This window comes from Melozone crissalis, unplaced genomic scaffold, assembly GCF_028551555.1.
Source record: "Melozone crissalis strain CALT ecotype California unplaced genomic scaffold, PUWL_Pcris_2 ptg000004l_1, whole genome shotgun sequence".
NCBI classification, from domain to species: Eukaryota; Metazoa; Chordata; class Aves; order Passeriformes; family Passerellidae; genus Melozone; species Melozone crissalis.
Genome location: NW_026535782.1, coordinates 40,913,260 through 40,939,042, shown reverse-complemented (window position 1 = coordinate 40,939,042; position 25,783 = coordinate 40,913,260). Strand labels below are relative to the sequence as shown.

General features: G+C 44.3%; 1 protein-coding gene across 3 annotated transcripts; it reads left to right on the top strand.

Moving 5' to 3' along the window:
- Window positions 1–3,015: 3,015 nt before the first annotated feature.
- Window positions 3,016–25,572, top strand: TEF (TEF transcription factor, PAR bZIP family member). Of its 3 annotated transcripts, none has more exons than XM_054278204.1 (5): window positions 3,016–3,315; window positions 13,651–13,977; window positions 15,457–15,677; window positions 16,313–16,524; window positions 18,451–25,572. In XM_054278204.1, exons 1-5 carry the CDS (start codon window positions 3,213–3,215, stop codon window positions 18,470–18,472), a joined length of 885 nt encoding a protein of 294 aa, XP_054134179.1. In that variant the 5' UTR covers window positions 3,016–3,212; the 3' UTR covers window positions 18,473–25,572. The 3 variants fall into 3 exon arrangements, with proteins under 3 accessions (XP_054134179.1, XP_054134187.1, XP_054134170.1); XM_054278195.1 differs by lacking the exon at window positions 3,016–3,315 and adding an exon at window positions 7,876–8,050; XM_054278212.1 differs by having other exon boundaries at window positions 16,313–25,572.
- Window positions 25,573–25,783: the final 211 nt, after the last annotated feature.

Here is a 25,783-nt window from a genome sequence, read left to right as displayed (position 1 = left end):
GAGGCACACAAGTGGCTCTTGTTTTTGGGTCTGAGGGAGGCTGCAAGACACTGGCAGGAGCAGAAACAGGGGAAGGGCTGCTCCAGAAGCGCTGTGAAAGTGGCCCTGTGGAGTTGAGGGAATGCTCCTGAGGCTGAGGGAAAGATGGCAACTTGGACCCATGCACAGAGAACCTCCATACCCAGCTCCTTATAATGAGCAGAGTTGTATCAGAGGTCTGAATATCTGAAAAGATTCTTCAGGGTCTCAAACTGCCAGCAAGGCTGTACCTATGAGTGGCACCTCAGCAGTGTTGCTCTACAGTTCTCTTTGGGCCTGATGGCACACCTCTCTAGAGAGGTCCTGTTAGAGACAGGAGTAGAATTAGAGACATTTACATGCTTTGGTGCCAGCAGAAGAACCTGAACACTGCAGGAAGCAAAGAGGTCAGAGGAAGGAAGGTACAAGAATTGGTTGCTTAAAAAAAAAAGAAGAATTCTTTCAGATAAAAATATAAAAGGAGGGAGAGTATGGAGGCAAATGTTGAAGGACCCACAATCCTCCCCTCAGGACTGCTGAACACTCCTTGGGCAAATGTGCCAAGAGGTTGAGCCAGCACAGCTGGGTGGTGTGGGTAGATGCCCAAGAGACTGCAGAAAATACAGTGAAGTTAGCTCTGGTCTCTGCCAGTTAAATTGGTGTTCCTGGAGTTTGGCCTGTGCCATCACATTAGGTGCCTCCTTTTGTGTGCCATCCGCTCAGGGACAGTATAAGTTGACTATGGCTGGTTGAGTCTGTGAGAAAAGTGTAGTTAAGGGCTGACTGGGCTTCTGAGTGATGGCTGCAGCAGAGCTGCTGGCACCTCCACTAAAATGGGATCACAAAACCAGTAAAAACATATCTGATCTGACAACAGTGCAGCCAGCACAAGTGATGCAATCTGTGGCCATGCCTGCATCTTTCCAGAGACAACATTTCAACTTCATTCACTAAAGCAGCTCAAATGCTCTGCTCTCCATGGCAGGGACATGGGGGCAGACAGACATTCCCTACTGCTATGACTCTACTCCATAGTATATTTTCTGATTTCCTGGGACTTGAAGACAGGGTGGTTCCAGCTAGTGATGTTACCCAAGCTCTTCTGGTGGGCAGGAGCTCACTGTTCTGGGATTCTGAATCAAGAGGGACATGCAGTATTGGTGGGAGACTTTGTGGACATGGCAAACACCAGATGAGATGTTTATTTCATCACTCTCAGATCTCTAGACAAAAATTAGAGATGTCCATTGCAGGCTAATAATTCAAACTGCTAAGAGACAACTTAGATGATCTTTAAGGTACTTTCCAGCCCAAACCATTTCATGATTCTATGAATTTTCTCTGAATTAAGGTCTTCATTTTCTGATGCCATAAATGTCAGTCAGTTGCTGCAGCAGTGGCTGTGAAGTTCTTGGGTCCCTCCAGGCATGTGGTCAGATGTTTGTTCAGCTTTCACAACAAGTCTGAGCCTGGGACAAAATCAGGGGGTCCAGCTGCACCTGGCACTGGACAGCTACCATGTTCCCAGTGACTTTCCCATGCCAGCCTGTGATAAGAAGCAATGCTAGGCATAATATGACAGCAGCTGTCCCAAACATCAATGATGCCTGGCATGACTGAATGGACTAGAAGATTTCAGGAAAGGACATGGATCTCCTGGCTGGCAGGCTGTGCTCCAGGAAGGAGAGATGTGATCAAGTCTCTTGCTCACAGGAGCCAGAATGCACTGACCATCTGCAGACTCTGCTGGCTCCAGCTTTGGGTGGGTGGAGAACACTGTAACAGCCCAGGTTAGTATGGTACTGTTCTCCCTGAATGGCTTCATCACTGATGGTTATGACTGGCTCAAAATCTGAAGGGGTTGTATCATAATTACAAATTCTACTAAACTAACTACTGTTACTTGATTTCTGTTAGTTATTGATTTCTGAGCCTGATTAGATTGGGATCTAGATCACGAGTCTTCTCCAGCTAAACTCAGATTCTCAACTACCCAACCTGGCTAGATAATCCCTTCCTTTTGGTTTCTACTGGGTTAAATCAAATGCATTTCCTTATGAAACCAAACACCATGCCTGATTTTGCTGGGCTGTGTCCAGTTGCTGTGGCTCACAGACCGCTGTAGGAATACCTGGTTTCTACCGACTCACAGTGGCACTCTAAGGCTGAGTGTGGCAAAATGGACAGGAACAAACTAAGAAATAAAAGCATTTCTGTTGAAATACCACACTCAGCAAAAGAAAAGACCACACCACATGTAAGATGCTTCTTCTCACACCAGGTTCTGAAAAAGAGGATCAGACCTTTATCCTCCTGTCTCCAGTCCTTTTCTCCATGCTAAAAATTTCACTGACAGGAGAAGAAGGGGCTTTGTGTGCTCAAGATCTTACTTAACCAGCTGTTACCAGGGTATTTGCAGGGTTCATGAACTCTCTTCCTGTATAGCAGTGCTCTAAGAGGAGGCTGTTTGTTTCCTGATGAAATTCTGTGGCACTTCAGAAGAAAAATCCTATATTTTGGGGATGATGCACACTTATAAGAAAGAAACCTTGTGCTATTATCAATATTAACTTAGGAGGGACACACAGTAATTGTTGCATCAATACAAATAATGTCACTATGTTCATCTCAGCTAAAAAGTTAGCAGGCAGATGCAGACAGCATGTGGATCTCCCTGTAACAGCCTGCACAGCTTGGAGCTCCTCAGAGCCTCCCAAGAACATGCCAGAGGATCCCTCTCCTGTTGTGTTTGCAGCCAACATGCACCCCTAACAGCACACACTTGCTTTTTTTCCCCTTCAGACACATGTATTTGTTATAACACCTTGGGAAGGAAAAGGGTGCTGCCTTTGCAAAGTTAGATAACTGGCCCAGTTCTTTGCTGCCGGATTGGCTGGGAGAGGCCCTGTAAAACCACGCTGGCCAGGCGCCCAGCCCAGCCCTGCAAGGCTGCAAGCTATTTCCACAATTGGCCACTTCAGAGTGGGAGAGGGGGAGGTGAAGACAGCCGGGCAAGCTGCATCTCTGCCAGGCTGCTTCCCATTCTCCTTGTTTTTTCTGAGCCAGAGCATTCGGCACACCCGCTCCGGGTGCCTCCGAGCCCATCTCGCAACGCCCAGGATAGTGGGGTGTGAGGCTGGTGGCCAGGCACCTGGCCCTCCCTTAGCTCTGCTGGCACAGTCCCAGGACAGGACATGTCAAGCTGCAACACCCCTGGGGGCCCCACTGCCCTGGACTTTCCGGAAGTCCTGAAGTCCCTACTGGAGTATTCCTTGCCCTGGACCAACAAGATGACAGGTAGGATTGAGGAAATATGTACTGGGGGTTCTGTTTTGATTTCTCCATCCCCTCCTCCAGTTGCAAGGTGAGAAAGGGGCAGATCTTGTTTGCTGCAAGCCCTTCCAAGGTGTGTTTCCTCAAAGTGTCCAAGTCAGACAGGGAGTCCTGGCACTGTGCATGTTGTGCAGCTAGGAGGAAAAACGGTGGCAATGGATTGATTATAAAATCATGCTGAGCTCCTGATCCTTTTAATTTCTGTGCTCAGCTACTTCTTGGAAACCCTCAAAGATTCACGCACAGAAAAGGCTTGGGCACTAATGTTCATGCTCACATAGAAGCAACTTCCAGGATTGCCATTCGTCGTTGTCCTATGGTTGATAACAACTAAGTCTCCAGACACTGCCTTTTCCCAGACTCAGACTGTCCAGAGAGCCTGCACGGGGCAGGCTGACTGTGCAAACTTTGTTTAATTGTTTATCAGTGAAAAGCTGGAATAGAGAACATAGCAAATGCTGCGTTTTCTTTGCAAGAGCACTTCTGTACTCCTAGGCTTTCTTACTCTCTGTGCAGCATCCTAGAAAACAATGAGAAGGACCCAGGAGGTTATTTAGTTTGGGCTTTCGCTATGCTGAACACTTTGCTCATGCTGCACTTATGGCTTTGCTAATGCTAGGTCTGCTCCAAGCACCCATCACAGTTTGAGTACCAAAACTCTGGTTTTGGATAGGATGCTACAGACCCTTGACAAGCTGCTTGTTGGTTGCTGTGTTTTAATGTTTGCTGCACAGAGCTGGGGAGGTGTATGGGAACACCTCAGCTCAACAAGCCTATGTCTGGGCATGAGAGTTGAGCTCACAGAAACAAACATGGACAGTGCTTGCTCTTCTCTAGGAAGTTGCTACCAGGACATCCAGGCAGCTCTGCAGTGTTGAGGGGCAGCAGAACCCAGGAGCAGAAAAGCCAGACACACAGTGTGGAGAGGGACCCTGCTCTCGCTCCAGGGTCAATGGGAGAAAGGGCTGCTCCTGTGACAGTAAAGCATTCCTGTAAGGAAAGGCACCTGCCTACACCTGCTGTAACACAATGAGCCCTATGGCACAGGCACAGCTCCCTGGGGAAAAGGGAAATAGGGCAAGGGGACTGCCCCACCCCTAAGGGGCTCATTTTGTCACATTGCTCTGCTGTTGCCTCCTGTGATCTCTCTCTCTCTCTCTTTGCTGAGACTGCGCACTAAGAGGTGTGTTTACATACCACACATATGAAGTCCCACTGTTTGTGTGGACCAGGGCATGTTTTCCCAGCTGACAGTACCCAGGTAGAAAGAGGAACTGTCTGGGAGGAGGCAGTAACAGCCAAGGGCAGCTCATGTGGTGCAGAGCCTTGCTGTGGCTAAGCTGAGTTTGGCTGCTTTTCTGGGATCTCTGCTCTCCACAGCCAAGTGGATTCAATTAATCCAAAGGAGGAGTGCTGGCAAAACCTATCTGTTTAGAGTAGGGGGTAGAGGAGAGATCAATGATTTGAGAGAATAATTTGGTCTTAACTGAATGTGACTTATTTGGCAGCTGAGAGCGCTGTTTTGTGGTAGCTTTCTTCCTCAGCTCCAGGACCACCCTGCCTTTCCGCACCACTTCCCATAGTCCTCAGAACTGTCTTTATTATGCTGCCTCCCTCTCCAGACCAGCATTCCCATCATGGCCCTCTTCCCACAGAGCTCAGTTCTCTCCTTCTGGGCCTCCATACTTGGACAGCACTCATCTGGATTTGCTAGTTCTCAGGCCTCTCTCTGAAATTCTCTATTCTGCTATTCAAACCTCCCAGTTGGGCTCACTGTACATCTCTCCCTCACACCCTGTGCCCAGCAGTGAGCTGCTTATCACTTGCCTCCCTCCCTGCTGCACCCCAGAACTGGGCTGTTCTGTATCATCTGGCCCTGACAAGACTCCCAGCAGCAACAGCCAAGGCTGCTGCATTCCTCTCCTCACATCTCATTGTCCTCCACTCTTCCTTCTCAGCCGCAGAGTGAAAGCAAATGTAAAAATCCCAGGCAGATCCCCGCTTAACCAAGAGGGTAAAGCTTGTGGTACAGTGCCTGCTTTCTGTTGGCAATTGCTTTGAACATCTAATCCCCAGAGGCAGTGAGGAAAAGCTCTCAGGGCAGCCTCCCTCCTAGCTGGCAGGGCAGTGCTAATGCTGGAGCAGGGTGATGTGAGAAGCAACCCACAGGAATGTTCCTCAGGAACTCCCTCCCTCCTTCCTGCCTTTGGGAAGAGCAGCTAACGCTGTGTAGTCTAGATCCTTTCCAAGGAAAGTCACAACTCACAGTGGTGCAGAACAAAACTTCGTACAGTGGAGCATGGGTGCAAATGTGCTGGAGGAAGAACATGGTCAATCTAAAGGGAAAAGCCCTGGAGTAAAAGCTGCTGAGTGGTTTTAATAACCTCCCTTCATACAGACATTACCCAGCAAAGCAGCTGCCATTGAGCTCTGCAGGGGTGATGTGCGCAGACCCTGTTCCTTGAAGGAGTGTTGTACACTACTGAGGCACAGCATCATCCTTGGGGGCCACCAGCATTGACAACAATGGAACAAAGTGACCATGAGAGCCACAACAGAATGGGAAGCCTGCAGCCTGCCCCACTTTGGCTGCGTCTCCTTGCCTAAAAGCTGCTCCTTTGTGACCTCACTCGCTTGTGTTCTCTATCACCTATCAGTAGCTGTTTCCTAGACAAAAGCATCACTGCGAGCTTGCTGCCCCTTGCCAAGCTGCGTGTGCTGCCTCTGTCGTGTGTGGTCTGACATCTGTGTCTCATTACCCTCTGTGAAGTGGCATCTCCCTTTCACACATGTGCCTTTTCTTCCTGCCAGCTGAGCTTGGCAAGGCGGAGGGAGTCCATGGAGGGCACGTAGCAGCCCTGGAGCACACTGGGCAGCAGAGCATGACCTGCTCTGCCTGCTTCTTGCAACCGGATTTATCAGCCTTGATAAATGATGCATTAACCTGCGCTGTTGCAGCCTATACTAACAGGGTGGCCTTTTCCAAGCTTCCCGTTGGGCAGCATGCGTGCAGGAGTTGCATCGGGAGTCCGCCCGTTCCCTGTGAAGGAGGGAGCAGATTGGGCCTCCCAGCCCACGCAAGAGAAGTAGCTGCTGGGTAGGGCAGCTCCACATCTGCCCAGGTTGGGTGGAGATGGCCTCTGGTCCTCATTGCAGTAAGACAATGGAGAAAAACACCTACCCTGTGTGACTTCACATTCCATTCCTTTTCCTGGGGCATGTGGAGAAGAGCTTAGACCTGATTTTGGGTTTGGTTTTTTGGGTTTTTTTTTGTCACAAAGACCATCAGGGTTTATTAGTAAGGGTCAGGTAAAATCGTGCCTCGCTAATTAAATTAAATGTCTGAGGTTTGTGGCAGGGAAGTTCAACCAGGCAGATGCCCAAGTGCCTACCTAAGACGATGTCTTTTTTTTCTGCTGGCACGGATGGGAATGCCTCTGCTCTCGCGGCTGTGTTGGATGCAGACGGGCCGATCTCAGCGGAGCACACCCCTCCCTTTCCCGTAGCTTCGCTGCAGCCCATCCTGCCGAGGGAAGAGCAGCCGCTGCTGACAGGAGAAGCCTGTGGCTGCAGCATGACACTTCTATGAATTTGTTCATTTGTGGGAGAGGCTCCTCAGTACCCACCTGCACTGTCGGGAACGAAATTGGCAATATTTGCTCCCTTCTGGTATTCAGCAGCTTAAATCCCAGCACGGCATCCTTGCTGCTAAAGCACGGGAGCCGCTTGGAGAATCACAAGAATTTCTTGTGATCATGGCAATTTGGAAAGGCGGCCTCTCCTCCCTTCCCCCAGCAGCCCGCCCATGCCAGCACTGCAGTGAAGTCCCTCTCCCTGCCCATGTTATGTAGGGCACGCCGCTGCGGGCATCGTGTGGGACGGAGGGAGATTAAATCCAGGGCACGCACAAAAGGTGATTTTAGGATCCTAAATGAGGATACGCAAGGGCGGGCTGGAGCGCTGCCGCCGGGACAGGGCGGGGAGGGGGTTCGCAGCCGTCGCGCTGCCGGGACGGCCCTCAGGGACGCCCGCTCGGCCGCGGCCCCCTCAGGCACCGGCGGGCGCGCGGAGGCGCAGGGGGCGCGCGGCCTCCGCCGCCTACGCGTGCGCTGCCTCCCCCCGCCTCCTCCGCCCTCCTGACGGTGACGCAGCGCCCGCGGGAGGAGCGGGAGGGGGCGGTGCTCCGAATGCTAATGAGCTCCGTTGAGGCCCCGCCCCTGCACGTGCCCTGGCGGGCGGGGGGCGCGTGCCCGCGCCGGCCGCGGGGAGGGCAAGGCGGGGAAGGCGGGGCCTGTCCGCGCGGGGCTACCCCACTGGGGGGGCACGGGCCAATCCCGGGGCGCGGAGAGGCCGGGCCAGGGCGGGGCCCCGGGGCTCATGAATACTGAAGCACGCGCCGGGCGTCAGCTGGCCGCGCCTGCGCCGTTCGCTCCGCGCTTCGCCGCTGCTGCCGCCGGGTCCTGGGGAGCCGCCGCAGCCCCGCGCCGCCGGTGACCGCTGACAGCCCGCCCGCCCGCGGGGAGTATGCCCGGCCGCGCCACGCACCAGGAGGCGGCGGCGGCGGCGGGAGGACCAGAGCCCACTGCAGCCGGGGGGAGCGCGGGAGTCGCCGCGCAGCAGGAGCGGCGGGGCCTGGCGGGCGCGTTCCCGTTGGTGCTGAAGAAGCTGATGGAGAACCCGCCGCGGGAGGCGCGCCTGGGTGAGCGCGGGGGCGCGCGCGGGGGCAGCGGGAGCGCGCGGCGCCCCCCAGTTATCCGCCCCCACCGCCCCCTTCCCGCCCCGTGGCTCGGAGGGCGGGACCCGCCGGGTCACGGCGGGACTGGCCGCGGGGGGAGCACCCGCGGGAGAGGCCGCACGCCCCGGCCCTCTCCCTCCGCCCCGTCCCTCCCTCCCTCCCTCCGCCCCCTGGCCGGCCGAGCCAAGAGCCGGCGGCGCGGGATCGCTCCCCGCCTCCCGGGGATCGCCCTCTCCGGAGCGTGTAGGTGCCTGCGCTGGGCAGAACCGAGCGCTGCGGGAGCGAGGGGTGGGCAGGAGCCGAGACGCGGCACGCTGGGTTTAGTCCCTCGGCTCTCTGCAGCCTCCCCCGCCTGTAGGAGCGTAGCTGGGAGCTGCAGTGAGAAGGTTTCCCGGCTTGCTTGACCTTAATTGCTGGGAAGTTGCCCGATGACACGAGTAAACAGCGGATCCCCTCAGATTAGGTTCGGTGATAATCCATAAGGGTATGAGTGACTGCCTGCACATGCAGTCCTGCATGGGCTGGAGCTGCCTCTCTGCCACTGCTGATGTGGACAGCAGCTGTGTAAATAACAGTGCTGGTGCTTGTAGTCTTCGGTGCTCATGGCACACTTTCTTTTTTCTTGGCTTTTCTTTTCTTTCCTTTTTTTTTTCCCCTTCTCATCTGGCAGTATTTTTGCCTTTCTGAGTATCAATTTCATTTCGAGGAAGGCTCAGGATTATCTGCACTGCTGTACTAGTGTATAATAAAAGAAGTCCTTACACCTGTGAATTTTGAGGTTAAAAATAATTTTTTGGAACAGTAGACAACATGCAGGGTAAACCACGGCATAAGCAAGGTTGTCAAGATTGTTGCCAATGAGGATCCTACCTACCTTGCATGTCTAATATTGCCCAATACCCTGTAAATCCATTTTGCGATTCTGGAGACTGTCTTTTTCTCCTTTCTTCTAAAAAAAAAGTCAGCTTGTGATAAAGGTTTTAGTGATGTTGCTATGGTGCAGGATGCTGCAGCACACAGAATCTTGAATCTGCAAAATAATGGGATTTCTTAAGATATTTCTGCACCCAGTCCTTTTTAAAGACGTTAGTGCCAGCAGGAGCAATTTCAGTTCATGTATGGTTGCTGATAGGGATTTAGTGACTTTGTCTTGGGGCTGATTTCTGTGTTCAGAATCATGTGATGTGTCCTATGGAGATGTAAAATTCTGAAATTAATATGATTGTGAGGTAGTGCATTTTTCTAAAATTAGAAACATTTGATACTAGATTGATTACTAGATGACCCTGTTCCAGTTCATGAAGGTGCTCAGCTGAAGCTTGCTAGTGAGTCCATTTCATCTTGATTATCCCTCTCCATTCATGGTGTGGTAAAGTTAAGGTTGTTCTTGTTCTTAAAATTTCTCCATAGATTTCCTTAGTTCACCTTGTTCTGTTTCACTCATACTTTGTGGAACTTGTTGCTCTGTGTTTATTTTGGTCTGATACTTGTTTGCATATTCAAGACAAAAGAAAGAATGCCTTCATTGTCAGCAGGTTTACCAAACTCCTAGTTTACAAAAGGCTTGTCAATAAACCTGTGACTCAATTGACTTCAGAAGGTCCTTGATTGTTTTCTGTTCTTTTAATTGTGATACACTCAAAATGTTAAAAAATTACTCATTCACTTAATCCAGTGGTGCACTTTCAGCAAACTTTCTGAGAAAAGACCCTGTGCTTTTGTCTGGAATGCCTATTGACAAAACCACAGTTTTCTATCTTACTCTGTAAGGAATTGTATCAGCTAGCTGCAGTGTCTGTCCATTTGTAGTCTCTGCAGGCTACCTGTGGGTTTTCCAACTGCTGTGGGTAATTTGACTACTCACTCAAAGCCAGCAGCTTTCCAATCCTCCTGAGCAGCAGAGGAGGGAGGTCAGCCAGTTCCAGCAGAATGCCATCCCCTTGAACACCCTGCCGTGGACCAGGTACAGCTCACCAGCCTTGCTGGGAGTTGGAAGGATTAAATAAATAATGATATTTCTATAAAAAAAGGAAAAGTCCCGTGGGTTAAGGGAAGGCAATTATTATTCTGGAGCAGAAGTGTAGGTCTCTTCCATTAGTAAGGAGCTGCTGCATACTCTCCAAAGGATGCCTTAATCACCAGTTGCATGCTGCTGTGGCAGGAGAAATGCTTCAGTAAACATCACAGTAATGGGCATTAGGGATAGGGAACCCTGCAACCTGCCTTGTTCCATCCTCACAAGTGGGACTAAAGATTTATGGAGCAATCAGCCCATGCATACATACATATACATACATACATATATATATAGTGGTTTCAGTATAATTTGACAATATTTTGTTGGTGAACAAGAGGAAGTTTGTCAAATAAGTGTTTGTTTTGTTTGTTGCTGGGCTAGCTCTTGACAGCATGGTGGCCAAAATCTTTTGGTTGGTTTTTGGTTTAGTTGGTTTTTTTGGTTTTGAGGAAAAGCCAGGACAGGGAATAAAGCTCTTTTCATGCTGCTACTTATGGTTAAAACAGCAGTATTTCCAACAGTTCAGTAACTGAAATGGTCCACTTAAGTCACTGAGCATAAACTGGTGTCCTCACTGTTGACAGCAAATGTAGAGCCCAGTTAATAGGTCACAGTAGCAGAATGAGGGGGCTAAATCAGACATGAGCCATCATCTGCAGAAGTACAGTCCAGATTTATCAGGGTGACCTTGAGTCACTGCAAATGGAGCTGCTTAGGATACTGCAGCTCTGCTGTCAGGTAATACCTGTTTACACTATAAATATCTTAAGAGAATTAATCTTTCAGGTCCCTGTGCTGAGGTAGGCAGAAACTTCCCCCTCAAGATGTAAGAAGTTAATTAGTGTTTCATTAGATGTTGTGCACCCAAGCAGGATGTTGTGTGGCAGAAATAAAGATTAAATTAATAGAAAAAAACCCATGGGAAAACATCAATGCAAAAATGATCATACAAAGGTTTTACCATGTTATATATCGTCTTTGAAACAGATGAGCTCCCAATGTGTGTTAATTTCTGCTGTTTTATTTCAGATACTGTTAGAAGTGAGGGAGGAGAGAGAGACAGCATAGCTAAACAAAGACAGCACTGATAGCCCAGTGCTTGCTGAGTTGTCAGCTTGTAGCAAAAGGACAAAAAATTTCAGATGCTTTTCTCACGTGGAGGAAGGATCTAATGTGATGTGAGCCAGGGCCAATCACAAGAGGAAATTGGAGGAACCACAGTTCTTCCAGGTTACTGCAGGACAGCGGGGTGATCATGCGCATCCAAAGAGCATTAAAAGATCTGACAAGAGCCACATATCCAAGTACTGTAGTCTTTTTAGCTTCTACCTTCTGAAAAATATTGTTATGCCTTATATCTAGTCTAACAATCAGTTAATATTTATTTCCTCTCTTGGAGGTGTCCTATTAGATGTTGCAAAACAAAAGCACTATGAAAACTGGCATGACTTATAATGGTGTACTGTTGTTCTCCAGAGTTAAGAAAATTTTTTCTTTTAGTTGACATTTTGACTTGACATTGCACAAGTTTTTTATCATGCTAATTAAAAATAGTTATTTACAAATAATTCATTAGTGTTGCTAGGATTTGTTTTGGTGCTATGTTTACTAGGATATCATCCACAATATCCAGTGCAAATCTGGGTTTGCTTGTGCTGGGCACTATGAAGTGTTGGAGAGTACACAATCTCTATTCACAGGTGAAATGTTGGTTCCAATTTGGTGGGGTGTGCTCCAGTAGTAAGGGAAATCCTCCTTATATATGGAGTAGATGCTGTTTCTTTACTGGCTTCAAGTAGGAGCTGTTTAGAAGCATTCTGGTTATTTACACCATTACTGTTAAACTGCATGTTTGTTTTGTCCAAGCAAAGGGTAGGAAAGCTCCAGAACTCCCCATGGAAAGGAGTTTATAGCAGGAACAGGAGCTGGAAGATGGTGATTTGGAGGGAGTAGTGTGAAGTGGCAAGGAGAAGGCCAAAGCTACAAGGTGATATTACCAAAGCTTAGGTCCAGGAGCCCTGGTCTGAATTTAATTATCCTTTAGGTACTTGCTCTTGATCCCAAGCTGGTGGCTGGTCAGTACTTTCTCAGCTGCTTGGTTTAAAATCAGTATCTTCTTTTGTATAAAATATTCAGAATACGGTAGATAATTTACTTTGTATGGCAGCACTGTTCTTTCAGCCATAAAAAGCTCTTTCAGGCACACATCCACACCAGCTAAGGCAACAGCGGAAGGAATGCCACTTTTATCAGAATAGGTTTTATATAAATAGGCTTTTCTGATTTAGAGCCCAGTTTCACCCCCACTTCCACCCCCAATAAAGAAAAATGCTCCTTTAGCATGTTGTAGCCAGTCTAGAAAACCCTAATGCCAAAGATTGGTGCATTTTGTTGGGCTAATCTCTCTTAATACTGGAGATCTAAACTTGGTCCAGTGTATGTCCTTGGAGTCCCTGTTCTATTGAACTGAGTATTTGTTGGCTTCCATGGTAATGCCCAGTTTGCAGGTGATGAGGGTACAAGTGGTGACTGTTCCTTCCTTTTGACAGCAGTGCTGGCTCAGTGCTGGCAGTACTAGCACTGCTTCTGGAATGCCTCCTTCACTGCTGATAGAACTGCATGGCTGCATGGAGAACTGGATCAGGAAAATGACTTGGATTTTTAATTTTTTTTTTCTGCCAGCTTATTTTTATCTCTTAAATTATGTAATTATTCCATAACTTGAGTTTTCTGCTTGGAATCTGTCCCAGACAATTGTTAAGATTCAGTAGCTATGGGAAACATAGAAACAGCCATTTTTCTGTAATAGCCATTTTTCTGTAATATGTGCACTGTAGCACAGTAAATGGAGAAAAATTCATCAGTCTCTTGTGACTTGGGGGTGTGATGTGGGAGTGTGCCTTATTAGACATCTCCCCAAAGAGTGAAAATTGTATGTAGGTACTCTGAACTATCTATAGTGAGCAGCACTTGGAGCTATTGCTTTCTGTGGACATGCTGAGTCATTTCAGAGAGAAATGCTTCTAAAATGCTGAACAATAAGCATCCAGGTCTCTGGTGTCCTATGGACCTTCTGACTGATTTTCAAATGTAATCTGAAAACCCATATTCCTCTCCCATTCGTATTTAAATTATTGTTCTGCACCTTCCTTCTTTGTGCATAGAATAAGCTACTCTGCCTCCTCAGAATTTTCTTAATGGTTTCCCATGTAATCCTGCTTAGGGACACTGACTTTGGTTGTCTTCTGAGGTGGGCATGTGAAACCCAGGCTGTGTTGCAGTGACTGGTTAATAAGCTCCATGCATCTTGGTTAGCTGTCAGCAAAGGTGCTGCTCTGCAGGGCTGCTCAGCTGCCTGGAGCCCAGCCATCACAGGGGGTTAGAGCCTTCCATACAGAAATGTTCCTTTTCAACATCTGGTTTTCCAGATCATGTCATGAGGCAGAGCCATGAGCTGAATTTCCTTTCACGGGGATTTTGTTGGACTCTTAAACCTTGAGAATCTCCTGTATTTCAGCTTGTACAGTGACCTACTTGTACTTTTCAGATAAAGAGAAGGAGAAAATAAAGCTTGAAGAAGATGAGGCGGCAGCTGCCAGCACTATGGCAGTCTCAGCTTCCCTCATGCCACCCATTTGGGACAAAACTATTCCTTATGATGGCGAGTCTTTCCACCTGGAGTACATGGATCTGGATGAGTTCCTGCTGGAGAATGGAATTCCTTCCAGCCCTACTCACCTGGATTTGAACCAGAATCCACTCTTGCCTGTGGCTGAGTTGGAAGGGAAGGAATCTGCCGGTGCTTCCACTGGTTCTCCTGCATCTTCCTCTTCCACTGCAGTTTACCAGCAATCTGAAGCAGCCTCCAGCACAGGTATATGTAATAATATGGGGCTCTGAGGGACTTCTGTTGTTCTCATATTAAAAGGTGGCTCTGTAGATCAAAAAGGAGATATGCTAACCTGTCAGTGCTTGCTGTGGCAGGTTAAACAGTTAAACATGCTCAATGTAGAGCCGTAGTTCATGTGGCAATTCATGAAGATGCTGCCTCTCCTTTTCTTTCTCTCTTTCCATCCTGTAAAGAATGAGTGTCTGTCAGTGTGCAGTCTGTTTGTCTATCAGTGTGCAGTCTGTTTTGCTTTTGAAATTATAAGAGCTGAAATAGCAAAATAAAGTATTTGCTTTCTTGGTATTGCTAATATAGTATTTTCTCAACTTGTCCAGCTTCTTACTTTCTCAGGTAATTTTACAACAGATTTGATAGCTTGTCACAAGTCATTTTTATTACCTTGGTCTGCTTGGGTGAACTTATGCGAACTTAATGTACCTCAAATAACAATGTTAAATAGAAAAACAATGAAGCAATCGTTATTGTGTTAGCCTGGGAAATGTGAAAACAGACACTTGGAAAAGGTGTTTTAATGATGCAGTTTGATGTTCTGTGGTGCTTTGAAGTGGGAATGGAGGAACAAACAAACAAAACTGTGCTTAAATGGTACTAGGAAACTTCATTTGTACTATGGAGATGTTCTCTATTAAAGAATTCAGCTGCTCAGTTTGCCCTAGATTTAGAGTTTAAATATGATAGCCATCACAGTACTATTTTATGAGCAAGCTTTAAAGAAAGCATTTTGCTCTGGACCTCTTTTGTGAATCTGTGGTAAAGATAACATGGAATTCCTTCCATAAGTTACAGGGTGTGGCTTTTTTTAGGTGGTATATGCAAACTTATTTATTGATCACTACTGCATATGGCAGTGACACACAGTTTTGCAACTCATGTATATGAAGTTTTGTAAACAATAGATTAATATGATAAAGCTCATATGAGCACTACCAGTGTCAGACTTCTCTGTTGGGCCATTTATTTCCATGTGGAAAAGAAGAAGAATACTGTTGCATTTGTAGCAAATCCTCCTTTATTTAGTCAGCTGTTTGGAAGTCTACTTGTCTGACCTTTGAAGGTCCCAGGGACTGGGGTCTTTGGGCAGGCTTGTTTCTGTAAGGATTTGTATGGTACAAAACTCAGGCTGATACAAGTTTCTCCCTTCTTACTGCCACTGAAGGTGCTTTTTGTGTGTGCAAAGCATGTAATTTTTGCCAAGGAAATATTAACTCCTGTCCTGCATCTGTCTACTCATGTCTGTTATTCTGGCATATGCTTCTAGGGTTATATTACAGGCTGGACTGTGAACTCTTTCTCTGTACCAGCAGCAGTACAGCACCCACCACACCTCAGGGAAGCACCAACTAATTCTACGAGATATTTCTCACCACCGAGCAATAAAGTTGGCTTCTTTGTTGATTCTCTTCATCCTGCTGAATATACTGTAATTTCTCCTGTTGTTGCCAGAGTCCCCACCACAAAATGAGAGAAATACACCCAGCCCCATTGATCCTGACTGCGTAGAAGTTGAGGTGAATTTCAACCCTGACCCTGCTGATTTAGTGCTGTCCAGTGTGCCTGGCGGTGAGCTCTTCAATCCTCGCAAACACAAGTTTACTGAAGAGGACCTGAAGCCACAACCTATGATTAAAAAAGCCAAGAAGGTTTTTGTCCCAGATGAGCAAAAGGTAACAGATTTATTGCTGCAAACTCTTCTAGGCTTTGATAAAAATTTCTGACTCTTTGTCCGAACACTTTGACATAGAGAACTAATGCAGTTTACCTACATGATTGGTCAGAAGCACTGCCAAGAACAGAATTGGCAAGCCAGCTGCTGTGCTTGCTGGTTTGCAGGTTTTGGTATCATGAGCTAATTACTGGCAAGGAGCAACTGATCATGCTATACACAGAAATTAGAAGGGCTATCAAGTCGAATCCTCATCACCTGCACTTTTGAAGGCCGTTGTCTATATTTGCCCAGTATTGTGTCTAATCTGGACTGATTAGACACAATAGAACAGGTGGTTTTATGTAAAAGTTCACTCCTGAATTGAAACTAAGTAAAGGAAGCATTTCAGTTGGACGGCTTCTTAATACCCAAGTCTCTAAATCTCTTTAGTTCTAGCAAACCACTTGGTTAATCCTAAAAGAAGACTTGTGTAAAGATGAAATCTTACAGCACTGCATGGTCTCCATTTTGATGTCCGAGCCCTGCAAACCTATGGAGGAGATTCCTCAATAGAGCAGGCAGTGTGAATATCATTATACAATAAAGAGTTGTCTCCAATACACTTGTCAGTTTGGCATCTCTTTTTTAATACAGGATGAAAAATACTGGACAAGGCGAAAGAAGAACAATGTGGCAGCAAAGCGTTCCCGTGACGCCCGGCGGTTAAAGGAGAATCAGATCACAATTCGGGCGGCCTTTCTTGAGAAAGAGAACACAGCCCTGAGGACGGAGGTGGCAGAGCTGCGCAAGGAAGTGGGACGATGCAAGAACATTGTTTCTAAATACGAGACCAGATACGGACCCTTGTAAGCACACCCTTTTCCTTGTTAGGGCTCTTTGTTTTAGCCTCTTAGACTTCTCTGTAGAGACTCCCAGAAATAAAGTTTATGGAGGCTTTGTCATTTTGCATCTACACTAGAAAGAAACCAACAAAACACAAACAAACCCTGTTTCTGTTGGCACAACTCGTTCAGGCCCTCTTCTGATCATTCTGTTGTCCATAATCTTAGTGTCCATATTTAGAACCTTGTTTTCAACACTGATAGAACATTTTCTGATGTCATACAATTGAACAGATTCACCTGTCTCGAGGAATAAATGTGGATCCCTCCAGACTGGAAAGAGCTTTTGCTATCTGTTCTAACCTTCATTTTTAAGTGGAGAAAGAGCCTAGGAGACTCTCCACTCCTCTCTCTCTTTCTTCTCTTTTTTTTTTTTTTATGTTTGATTTTCAAGCTCTTGCTCTTTTCTCCTCTCCATTCCACCTCCCCCTCCCAGTAAAAGTGTAAAACATAAGTTTAGAATATAAGTAGATGTTGCTGGGCAGCATCAAGAAATTGTTTCCTCTCCCATTCAGAGGCACTAGAAAGTATCTGTTGTATAGAACGCTGTTCCTGCTGAAGAGGAATAGGAGAACCTTTAGGACAGGAAGACAGGAAAACATTCAATCTCTTGTAAAAACAGAAGTATTGCAAGGTTAATCTATGAATGTTATGCAGAATGGAGTCAGTGCAGTTTAGATTACAATACTGTCTAAATGTCTTGATAGGTTCTAATCCTGAATAACCTGCAGAAACCAAGGAGAGAGAATAGTGAATCACTCGTTTTACATATGTGGACAAAATAATTTGATGTGGGTTCTAGACCGTATTTCTACCATCACCCCTCCTTTTTTTCCTTGGGGGGTCTTTCTTCTTGAACTGCTGATAAAGCAGGATGTTGCACTTAACTGAGAATTAAGGGAGATTTAGAAAAAGAGGTCTGGCTCATTAGGCTGAACCTTGAGTCCCAGCTATTAAAAAATGGCCAGCACCTTATGCTTTGAAAGAAGGGGCTTTTTTAAAGAAGTAAACAAGCCACTGTTATTTTACTGCACCTTACCTGTTGTGCAAGAGATTGAGAAAGAGTTTTGGTCCTTTGCCTCGTGATCACACTATGGGATAAGCTACACCCACTATAAACGCGAACAGTTTACCTCACTGTCTCCTGTGTAGCAGTATATCTGGTCTCTCCACGCTTGCTGGTTCTATCTCCAGCATGTTTCCTGATAGAAAATTAGCACACAAGACTTGCCCTCTGGGAAGTAATCCATTCCCAGCACCAAGCACTGCTTCAACAATATATGGTGTTAAAAGAAAAAAATACGCTGTGTGTGATGTTGAGACCTTCTACACGACCTACAACTGCAAGAAGTAGAAGCTTTACCAGAAGTATATGTCTAGAAGTCCTCTTAACAAGAGAAGCTGTCTTAAAAGAGTGGCTGTGTCAGAACTCTTAGGCTATACTTCCTGGGATAATATTTATATTAAGGAGTAAATGTGGGATGGTGATGTTGCGGGTAGTTGCAGTTCCTCTATTGAAATCTGAAAATACATTAGAAAAGCATTAGGGCTTATTTTCTATGCTAAAGACTAGCTTGTCTTTTAAACATAATGTGGAAATTATGAGTTTAGAGCAATTTTGTGTTGAATTCTTAAGGAAGTGGAGAAGCAGGCTAATCCACAACACCTAATGTATGCTTTGAACTATTCCCCCCTCCGCCCCCCACTGTTATGCTCTTAATTTGACTAGAGTGGCTCTTGATGCAGTGTTGGTCTAATTTCTTTCAAACATACTAAAAGTTGTCACCCTTTCAGCAGGGGTTTTTTCTTTCACAGGGTGGTTTGTGGTGGTGATGGTGGGAAGTATGTTATAAATAAATTGTCACACTAAACACTTTGCTTTGTTTAAAGTGACTTATCTGATTCCGAGTGATGCAACTTTAAAGACTTTTAAAAACAAAGAAACTAAAAAGCACACATGAATCGCCAGTCTTCAGAGTGAGCAGTGAAATCTATGAGGTGTCCCAACACAAACAACTGATGATGACCCTGCCTGCCTCCTTGCCTGCAAGTACCCCATCTGACTACCCAGGGCTGGGCATGATGAAAAGTGCAAAGTCTCCTTAATTCTGTATATGGCTTTCTTATCTGTCTTTCTCACTGTAACTATGAACTACAATAAGCTTACCTACTGGGGTTTTGTCAAGACACTCAAAGTTCATGTCTCAAAGTCTGTTGACAGCCTGTGTGAATAGTGACTCTTCGTTTGGCACTGAAGTGGAAGAAGAGAGGGAGTTTTAAATGAAAGTGTCTGTATATATAAAGAACTGCTAAATTTTAAGACTCTTTTCCCTGCAGTATAATGAATTTTATTTAATACTGCAGCTCCCTTCTGGTACAGTGTAGCGTATTGTGGAGTCCTGTGAGTGCAGAACTAAAGACACCGGGAAGACAGCAGCCCGTAACGTGTGAGACTTCAGTGCAGAAGATTACAGCAGATGTACTGAAATAATCCAGAAAGCACCACAGTGTGCCATACAGGGAGTAATAAACCTCTGTCAAATGACCCATGTAATAATAACCCACGTCGGTGGCTTTCCTGCTCCACAGCTACACTGCTGTAACCTGCCTTTTCCTTTAGTTCATTTATGAGGCTCACTTTCTTTTATGGTATCTTGCTGGAAAAGGATCTATTCTTCTGCTAACAACTTAGCAGTCATGGAAAAGGTGCTATTCTGAGCTGCTGATCTCCAGGTCTTTTGGCAGTCTGAAACTACCGAATGAGTATTAGCTCCAGGAAAACAATGGCTATTAGTTGCTGTATTACCATTTTCTGTCTCTTGACTGCAGGACAACTGTGGTGCTGAAGGTGAAACAGCCAATGATATCCCACAGTTACAATGGGCAGCTTAAGAGTGAGGACCCTTGTGCTCATGTGGGAGGGTAGATGAAAGCTTGGATGGATTGTGGTGATGTTTCTTGTGTTTAGAAGATGGAGGAAGTAGGTGGAAGTTCCGTTGTAAGAATTTCATCAGCATAACAAGAATCTGCTCTTATATTAAGGGAGCTTGAGAGCTAAATCTGTGTGGGAAGAGCAAGAGTAGTTACTTTCTAGGAAAGGAGTACAGGGCCATGCTTGTAGCCAAAATGGAGCTTGTAAGACAGGAGTATGTTCATGCCTAGAGATTAATGAATAGCATACGCCTCAAAAAAAACAAACCTTGAAAGCTTTCTGAAGCACAAGTGCCAAAATTATGAGGCATGACTAGTTACCAGCATAGCTCAGTACTATCATATTGAACAATTATTTTGACTTTGTGTTTACCCAAGAGATTCTACCCCTAATTTCAGAGCAGAAATACAAAGAGAAAAATGTGAGAAGCAGCAGCTAATATTGTAAGCTTAATTAAAAAAAAAAATCAAAAGCAAGGATTCATAACCTGTGTTTGACAGCATAACCTTTGTACAGAGCTTATATATTAAATGTAGTTTTTGACCTATCATTTTTAATGGACAATGTACTGAAGTAAAGAAAGTGTTTTTAATTTTTTGCTGGCTACCAAAGTATACCTATGAGTGTATTATTATAAAGCTCTGAGATAATCTTGGGATATTTTTATCAAATAGATAAATATCTTAGTTCCATGTTGCTAATATGGCAGCATGTATCTCTACCTGTATTGAGTACTGCTGATTTGGACTGATATTTTTGGTATGTACTGGTTTTTGCTTTATTTTGGTGATAAAGGCCCAAACCATGGATTAAGAAAAAAAAAACAGCAAGAAAACAAACAACCATGACAGCATGTAAATGTAGCAACTCTTTTCATTTATAATCTTAAATTTTCAGTTAGCCCTGGCTGTTCTTAAATGTCATGCTTCCTGTTTAAATCACAAAGCCAAAAGCTAAATAGCTGGGCAAAGATGTTGCTTCATTTGGATCCTACTGTGCTTAGGAGTATCTTTTAAATACTTACATATTGTATACAGGATTTGTTTTTGCGGCATGTCATAACATTTTAACAGCAAAATATTCAGTCAATGAGATTAGCATGTGCAATTCTATTGTTTTATTTCTGTTATCTTAAAAGCTTACACAGTGGAAACTAACAGTGAATGTTCATTAGATCTTTCTTTCAGAGAAGACTGTTAGCAAACATTTGTGCTTCCCTGTAGGACAATGCAGATTTGCACAATCTGTGATTTATGTGTCTACGGGTTGCAAAACTGGAAAATCGCACTTTAGGGTGAGTGCAGCTCAACTTTTGTAGCTGGAGAATTTGGTGGTGTTGTTATTAAGAAGCAGTATCTTTAAAAATAGATGAGAGGGTAGTAACTATTTAAAGGAGTGCAGATATAGCCAGACAGAAAATACTGTGCAATGCTGAGCTCCTTTCTCAGTTTTTGCAGTCTCAGGAAGTTGAGTTTATTGCTCCGGAGCTCCCTGCTCCTCTCAGAATGATTCACTCTATCATTTTGTTTCTTTGATTAGGATGACAATCCTATCTGTAAGTGATAACTTGGGTATGTTTTCTTAGTGATCATAAGAAGAGAAATATTCTTTTAGCTCAATTTGAATATTAAAAGATGCTGAGTTGACACTGTTAGGGTTTGAAGTTCTCTAGCCTTGGAACATACTCTGTAGAGGCCATAAGTTTGCCTGATGCCAACCCACCCCATTCCACAAAGGGACCATCTCCAAGGGGAGAGAATAAAGGGCATGTGCACCTTTCAGCATCACTGCAGGGATTGCCAGGAAAGAGAGCAGTTCATGACAACTGTACTTTCATTAGGAAGAAGATTGACACCCCATGGCCATTTCATAGTACTAACTTTGAAAATATATAAACTGTGGGTGAAAGGTGGACAACGAGTGTTGTTTTACTCTACAGAAGACAGCAGCTATGAATAAATAATGTGCAATTTTTAATACAGTATTGCTTTCATACATGATGATCTAATCTACGTATAGTCAGTTTGTGTCTAAAAATTCCAAAAAGCTTAATCTTTCACCTGTTGCCAAGATCTGCTCCCACTGAAGCTGGTAACAAAGATATCATTAACTCCCACAGGAAAAAGTCTTTACTCTTATGTGGTTATTGTAAAGTTTTAGCAAGTGCTGGAGTCATGGGTGTCTGCTTTCCTCTGAAGCATTCTGTGCTGGGATCGGGTGGATACATCTCAGATTGCAGGTGTAGTGTTGGTAAACTGGTCCTGATAATTTTGAAATTCAGATAATCTGAACTCTGCTTTTTTTTGGTCCTCCATGGACAGAGTGAAAAAGTAGTGTATTATGAACTTTTGTTGGAGGAGAAATGTTTTTGGGTTGTTTGGTTTATTGCTAAGCATCTTTTTGCAGTAACATTTTATGTCTTTTCTGACAATTCTCCATTTCCTTGCTGTGCTGTTTGAGTGCCCAAGGTGTTCTAACTAGAGATCACTTTCAGCATTATCTGCAGGCCTGCTACTAATTGTACCAAATCAATTTCCAGTTGGGAGGTGCAGTGGAAGCCCAGCAGCTTTGGGAATGCTGTAATAAAACCACTTATGTAGAAATTTTTTTTTTTTTTGTAGATAGCAAAAAATAATGGACCTGCACAGAGGAGAATATTGCTGCTTCGGTATTGTAAGCTACCTGAGCATAAAAGGGCTTTGTTCCTTGTGATCAGGTGCTTTCATTTTTAGTGAGAGGAAGGTATCTCAGACCTTTGTAAAATCCAGATAGGCTTTTGTTCACCCTTCTAGTTTTAGCTGCTAAGCACAAGATGAGAAATGCAAATTTATCTTAGTGCATAAATCTCATATTTTTGGCAACATACACCTAAATCCATAACGAGCAAAATTATTTGTTAGTGCTAGCATTGTGCCTTTGCAGCACTACAAGACTCAGACTGGCTTTCTAGATGTTCAGATAATTACCCTGGTCTGTATATCTGCCACTGTAACATGGTGAAGAATGATAAACTCACAGTTGAAGACTGGGAGAAAGGTAGAAAGAATAAGCTTAACTAAATATCTGTGGAGATGCTAACATAATGCTAATTGAGAAATTACAGTGATTTAACTCCTCATAATGCAAATTGGCATACGGATGTAATTTGTTAGTTTGATAGTCTGCTATCCCTCACGAGTCACTTTTGGAATGCAAACTTCTTGAAGTTCAGACACCTACAGGGAAAAAGGAATCCTTTGAGTAGATATAGACATAGATACTTGGCAAGGAGAGCAAAGAATGAAAGAGGAAGAGGAGAGTAATGCAAGAGTCTGACCTGAGCGAAATTGCTAAAACTGACTCCTCACTGTTTACAATTTTAGGCCAATTTGAATTCCCTCAGTTTAGCATCATATTGAAGATAAGTAATTATTTAGGTCTTGAGAATCTCCTTGTCTTGGTCCTACTTCCACAGTCCAGAAAGGAATATACAGATAGGGAGAAGAGTTACTGCAGAAAGGCATGAAAAAATAGCTGTTGCTTCAACTAAGTGTGCTGTTGCGCTGGGACTTGACCTGCCAATGTGACCTGGTCAGTGCTGTCTCATGTGGAAACTACTATCTGAGGCCCCAATCTTTTAAGGCATCAATTCTGCTGTCATTTCTGCATGGGAAGAGCCCTATATCTGTAGAGAACCATGTGGACTTCACAGGATCTGTTACTGAATGTGAAGCTCTGCCCAGGCAGTCAGCTGCGGAATTGTGTCCTTAACACACTGTCCAGTTGTAGTTATAGGGCTGTTGATATTAAGTGTAATCTGGGTGCCTGTTATATAGCCAAAACCCTTGTTACTTCATTTTCCTAACTAAGGCATGAGCAGAAGCCCTTTGCTGTACAACATCTGTAAAAAACTTTAAAATGTACTTCACATTTTACGTCTAGTAAATTAAGGCATGTGATTTTGGTCTGTGGGTCTCAACAAACCTTGCTCGTGTACCTGCCTGAATGTTTTCCTAGATCTGCTGCAGCTGTTTCAGTGAGAAGGGATGGTGGGATTTGTTCTCTCCAGGGGGCACGATAGCAGCTCTCACCTGTCCCACTGCGGTGACCGCTCGCTACTGGCCAGGATCAGGGATGGATGCATCCTCCGCACTTTTATGTGAAGTTGTCTGAAATATGGTGATTAACATAATTATTGGAATACTGTATTTTGTATAACTTAGAACATGTAAATACACTTTTAAAACTAATCTGTTCTATGAAGTAATAAATAAGTGCTTCCATTGTAATATCTGAATATTGTTAATGCTTCATGTAGCTTGATTTGGGATTATTTCTTTCCTAGAGAACTACAGAAATCAAAACAAAGATTGATGTTGTGGAATTCTAGTCTAGTTGTGATGCTTTCTATCAACAAAAAATGTTTTAAAAATAATAATGAGCTACTTAAGCAGAGAAACTAAGATTTTGAGGGAACTGATTCTCTTCCAGTCTTTCTTTAACAGCAGCCACTGATTACATTCATAATTCTACTCTTCCCATCCTGTTAGCTGGACAGTTGATTTGTTTGTGAGTAGCATTTGGAAAGTAGCAATATTAAATTATTTGTAAACTTCAGTGACTGAGGAAAACTAAAGCTGGGTGGTTTTTGTTGGGTGTGTTTTTTTTAACTATTCTCTCTTTTGGCTCAAACAGATCTGTCTCCACCCTTCAGCCAGACTGCAGCAAGTTGCAGTGCAACAGTGAGTGACTGTTACTGAAGCTCATTTGTGACTTAGATAGTCTACATCTTTATTAGTTCCATTATGTACATAGATGACACAGGTTTCCTGTTGCGGTGTGGAGAGAGAGAGAAAGTGATTAATGACTTGTGCTTTTGCTGAGTACATGTTCACTGGATACTGCACAGCTGGACCTTTCATCAGATTTCATGACCTTTTTTCTATCTTGTGTTGAAAAGAAAAAAAATAGAAAACAGTGGAGTAAGAATCATAAGTAGTCTGCTAGGAAATCTGAACGCTTGGGTTTTGAGGAGGAGGTGAGATTAATCCATCAGCCTTCATGTAAAGAAATTAGCCTGTGATGACACTTTCTCCAGCCATCATGTAACTTTGTCTTCAATGCTGTACTGGAGCAGTCTCTTCTCTGGTAACAGCTGTGTCTGCTGTGTTCCATAAATGACAAAGCCACATCTTTTGTAGTGGGCAGAGACAACAGCATCTCTTTTTATTTTCTTCTCTTTTCTTTCCTCCTCTCTCAGTGTCTCTAGGCTGTAAAATAGCTATGAAACAGCTAAGCAAATGTGCAAGTTATTCTGAAAACTCTGTTCTTGTCAAGCTTTTTCAGACACATACAGTTTTTAACTGAATAATTTGAGGGAACTCCTATCTGCTATATTTGGCCTGAAATTCTGTTGCCTCTTGGATAAAAGTATTTTTTTGTCTTCAGATGTGACACTGATCTGTCCCATTCATTCAGTGGGATGGATGATAAATCTGCACAGTATTTATATAAGATACAAATCTGATCTTAGTTTTACTGTGTGTTAAGTTGTTTAATCTCTTGGATGTCTACTCCTTGAGGTTGTCTATGTAATTCCTGTATATGTAGCTGCTTTTTGAAGCAGTCCATCAAGAGCATTTGAGATCATCCTGACTGAAAAATTCTATAGAAGTGAAAGTGATAATAAAGCTTGTAAAGCAGCTGGGTAAAACTGTATTGCCATAAATGGTTTTAATTTATATATGAATCTTCTGTCCCAAACTGCTTATTTTGTACATAAACCTAAACACTCCTGGCAGCTGATGGGTGAAAATAAAGGTGCTTAAACAGCAATCTAATGAGGAAAGGGCATTTCACTATTACAGAGTTGGTATTATTTTATATTTCCATTTATTACACTTTTTTAAATGTATAAACCACAGATTCTCAAAGTCTTCAGCTTGGATTTTGTGAGTAGTTTAAATCCTCTCACCTCTCTGCTCGTAACTGGTTTTTAAGAAAAAGAAAAGCTTTTGTTTAAAATGTAAAATTTTGACTGTATTAACTTCTGTTAGTACCCTTCCTTTTTAAGAAATAAAATGTATATTCCACTATGCTGAGATCCAGTAATTTTGTTCTCTAGATAGCATACTGTGTGGTGTACATCTCCACTGCCAGCATTACACCTGCAGTTTGCAGTGAAGCTGGTAGACACTAAAGCAGCTGATCACCTTTTGGAAGCAGATTCTTGCTGTGCATTTCCCATGTGTTAAATGTGCTTGGTAACAGGTATACAGTTCCCTGCTTTTATTTTCTGGATTAACTGATTTC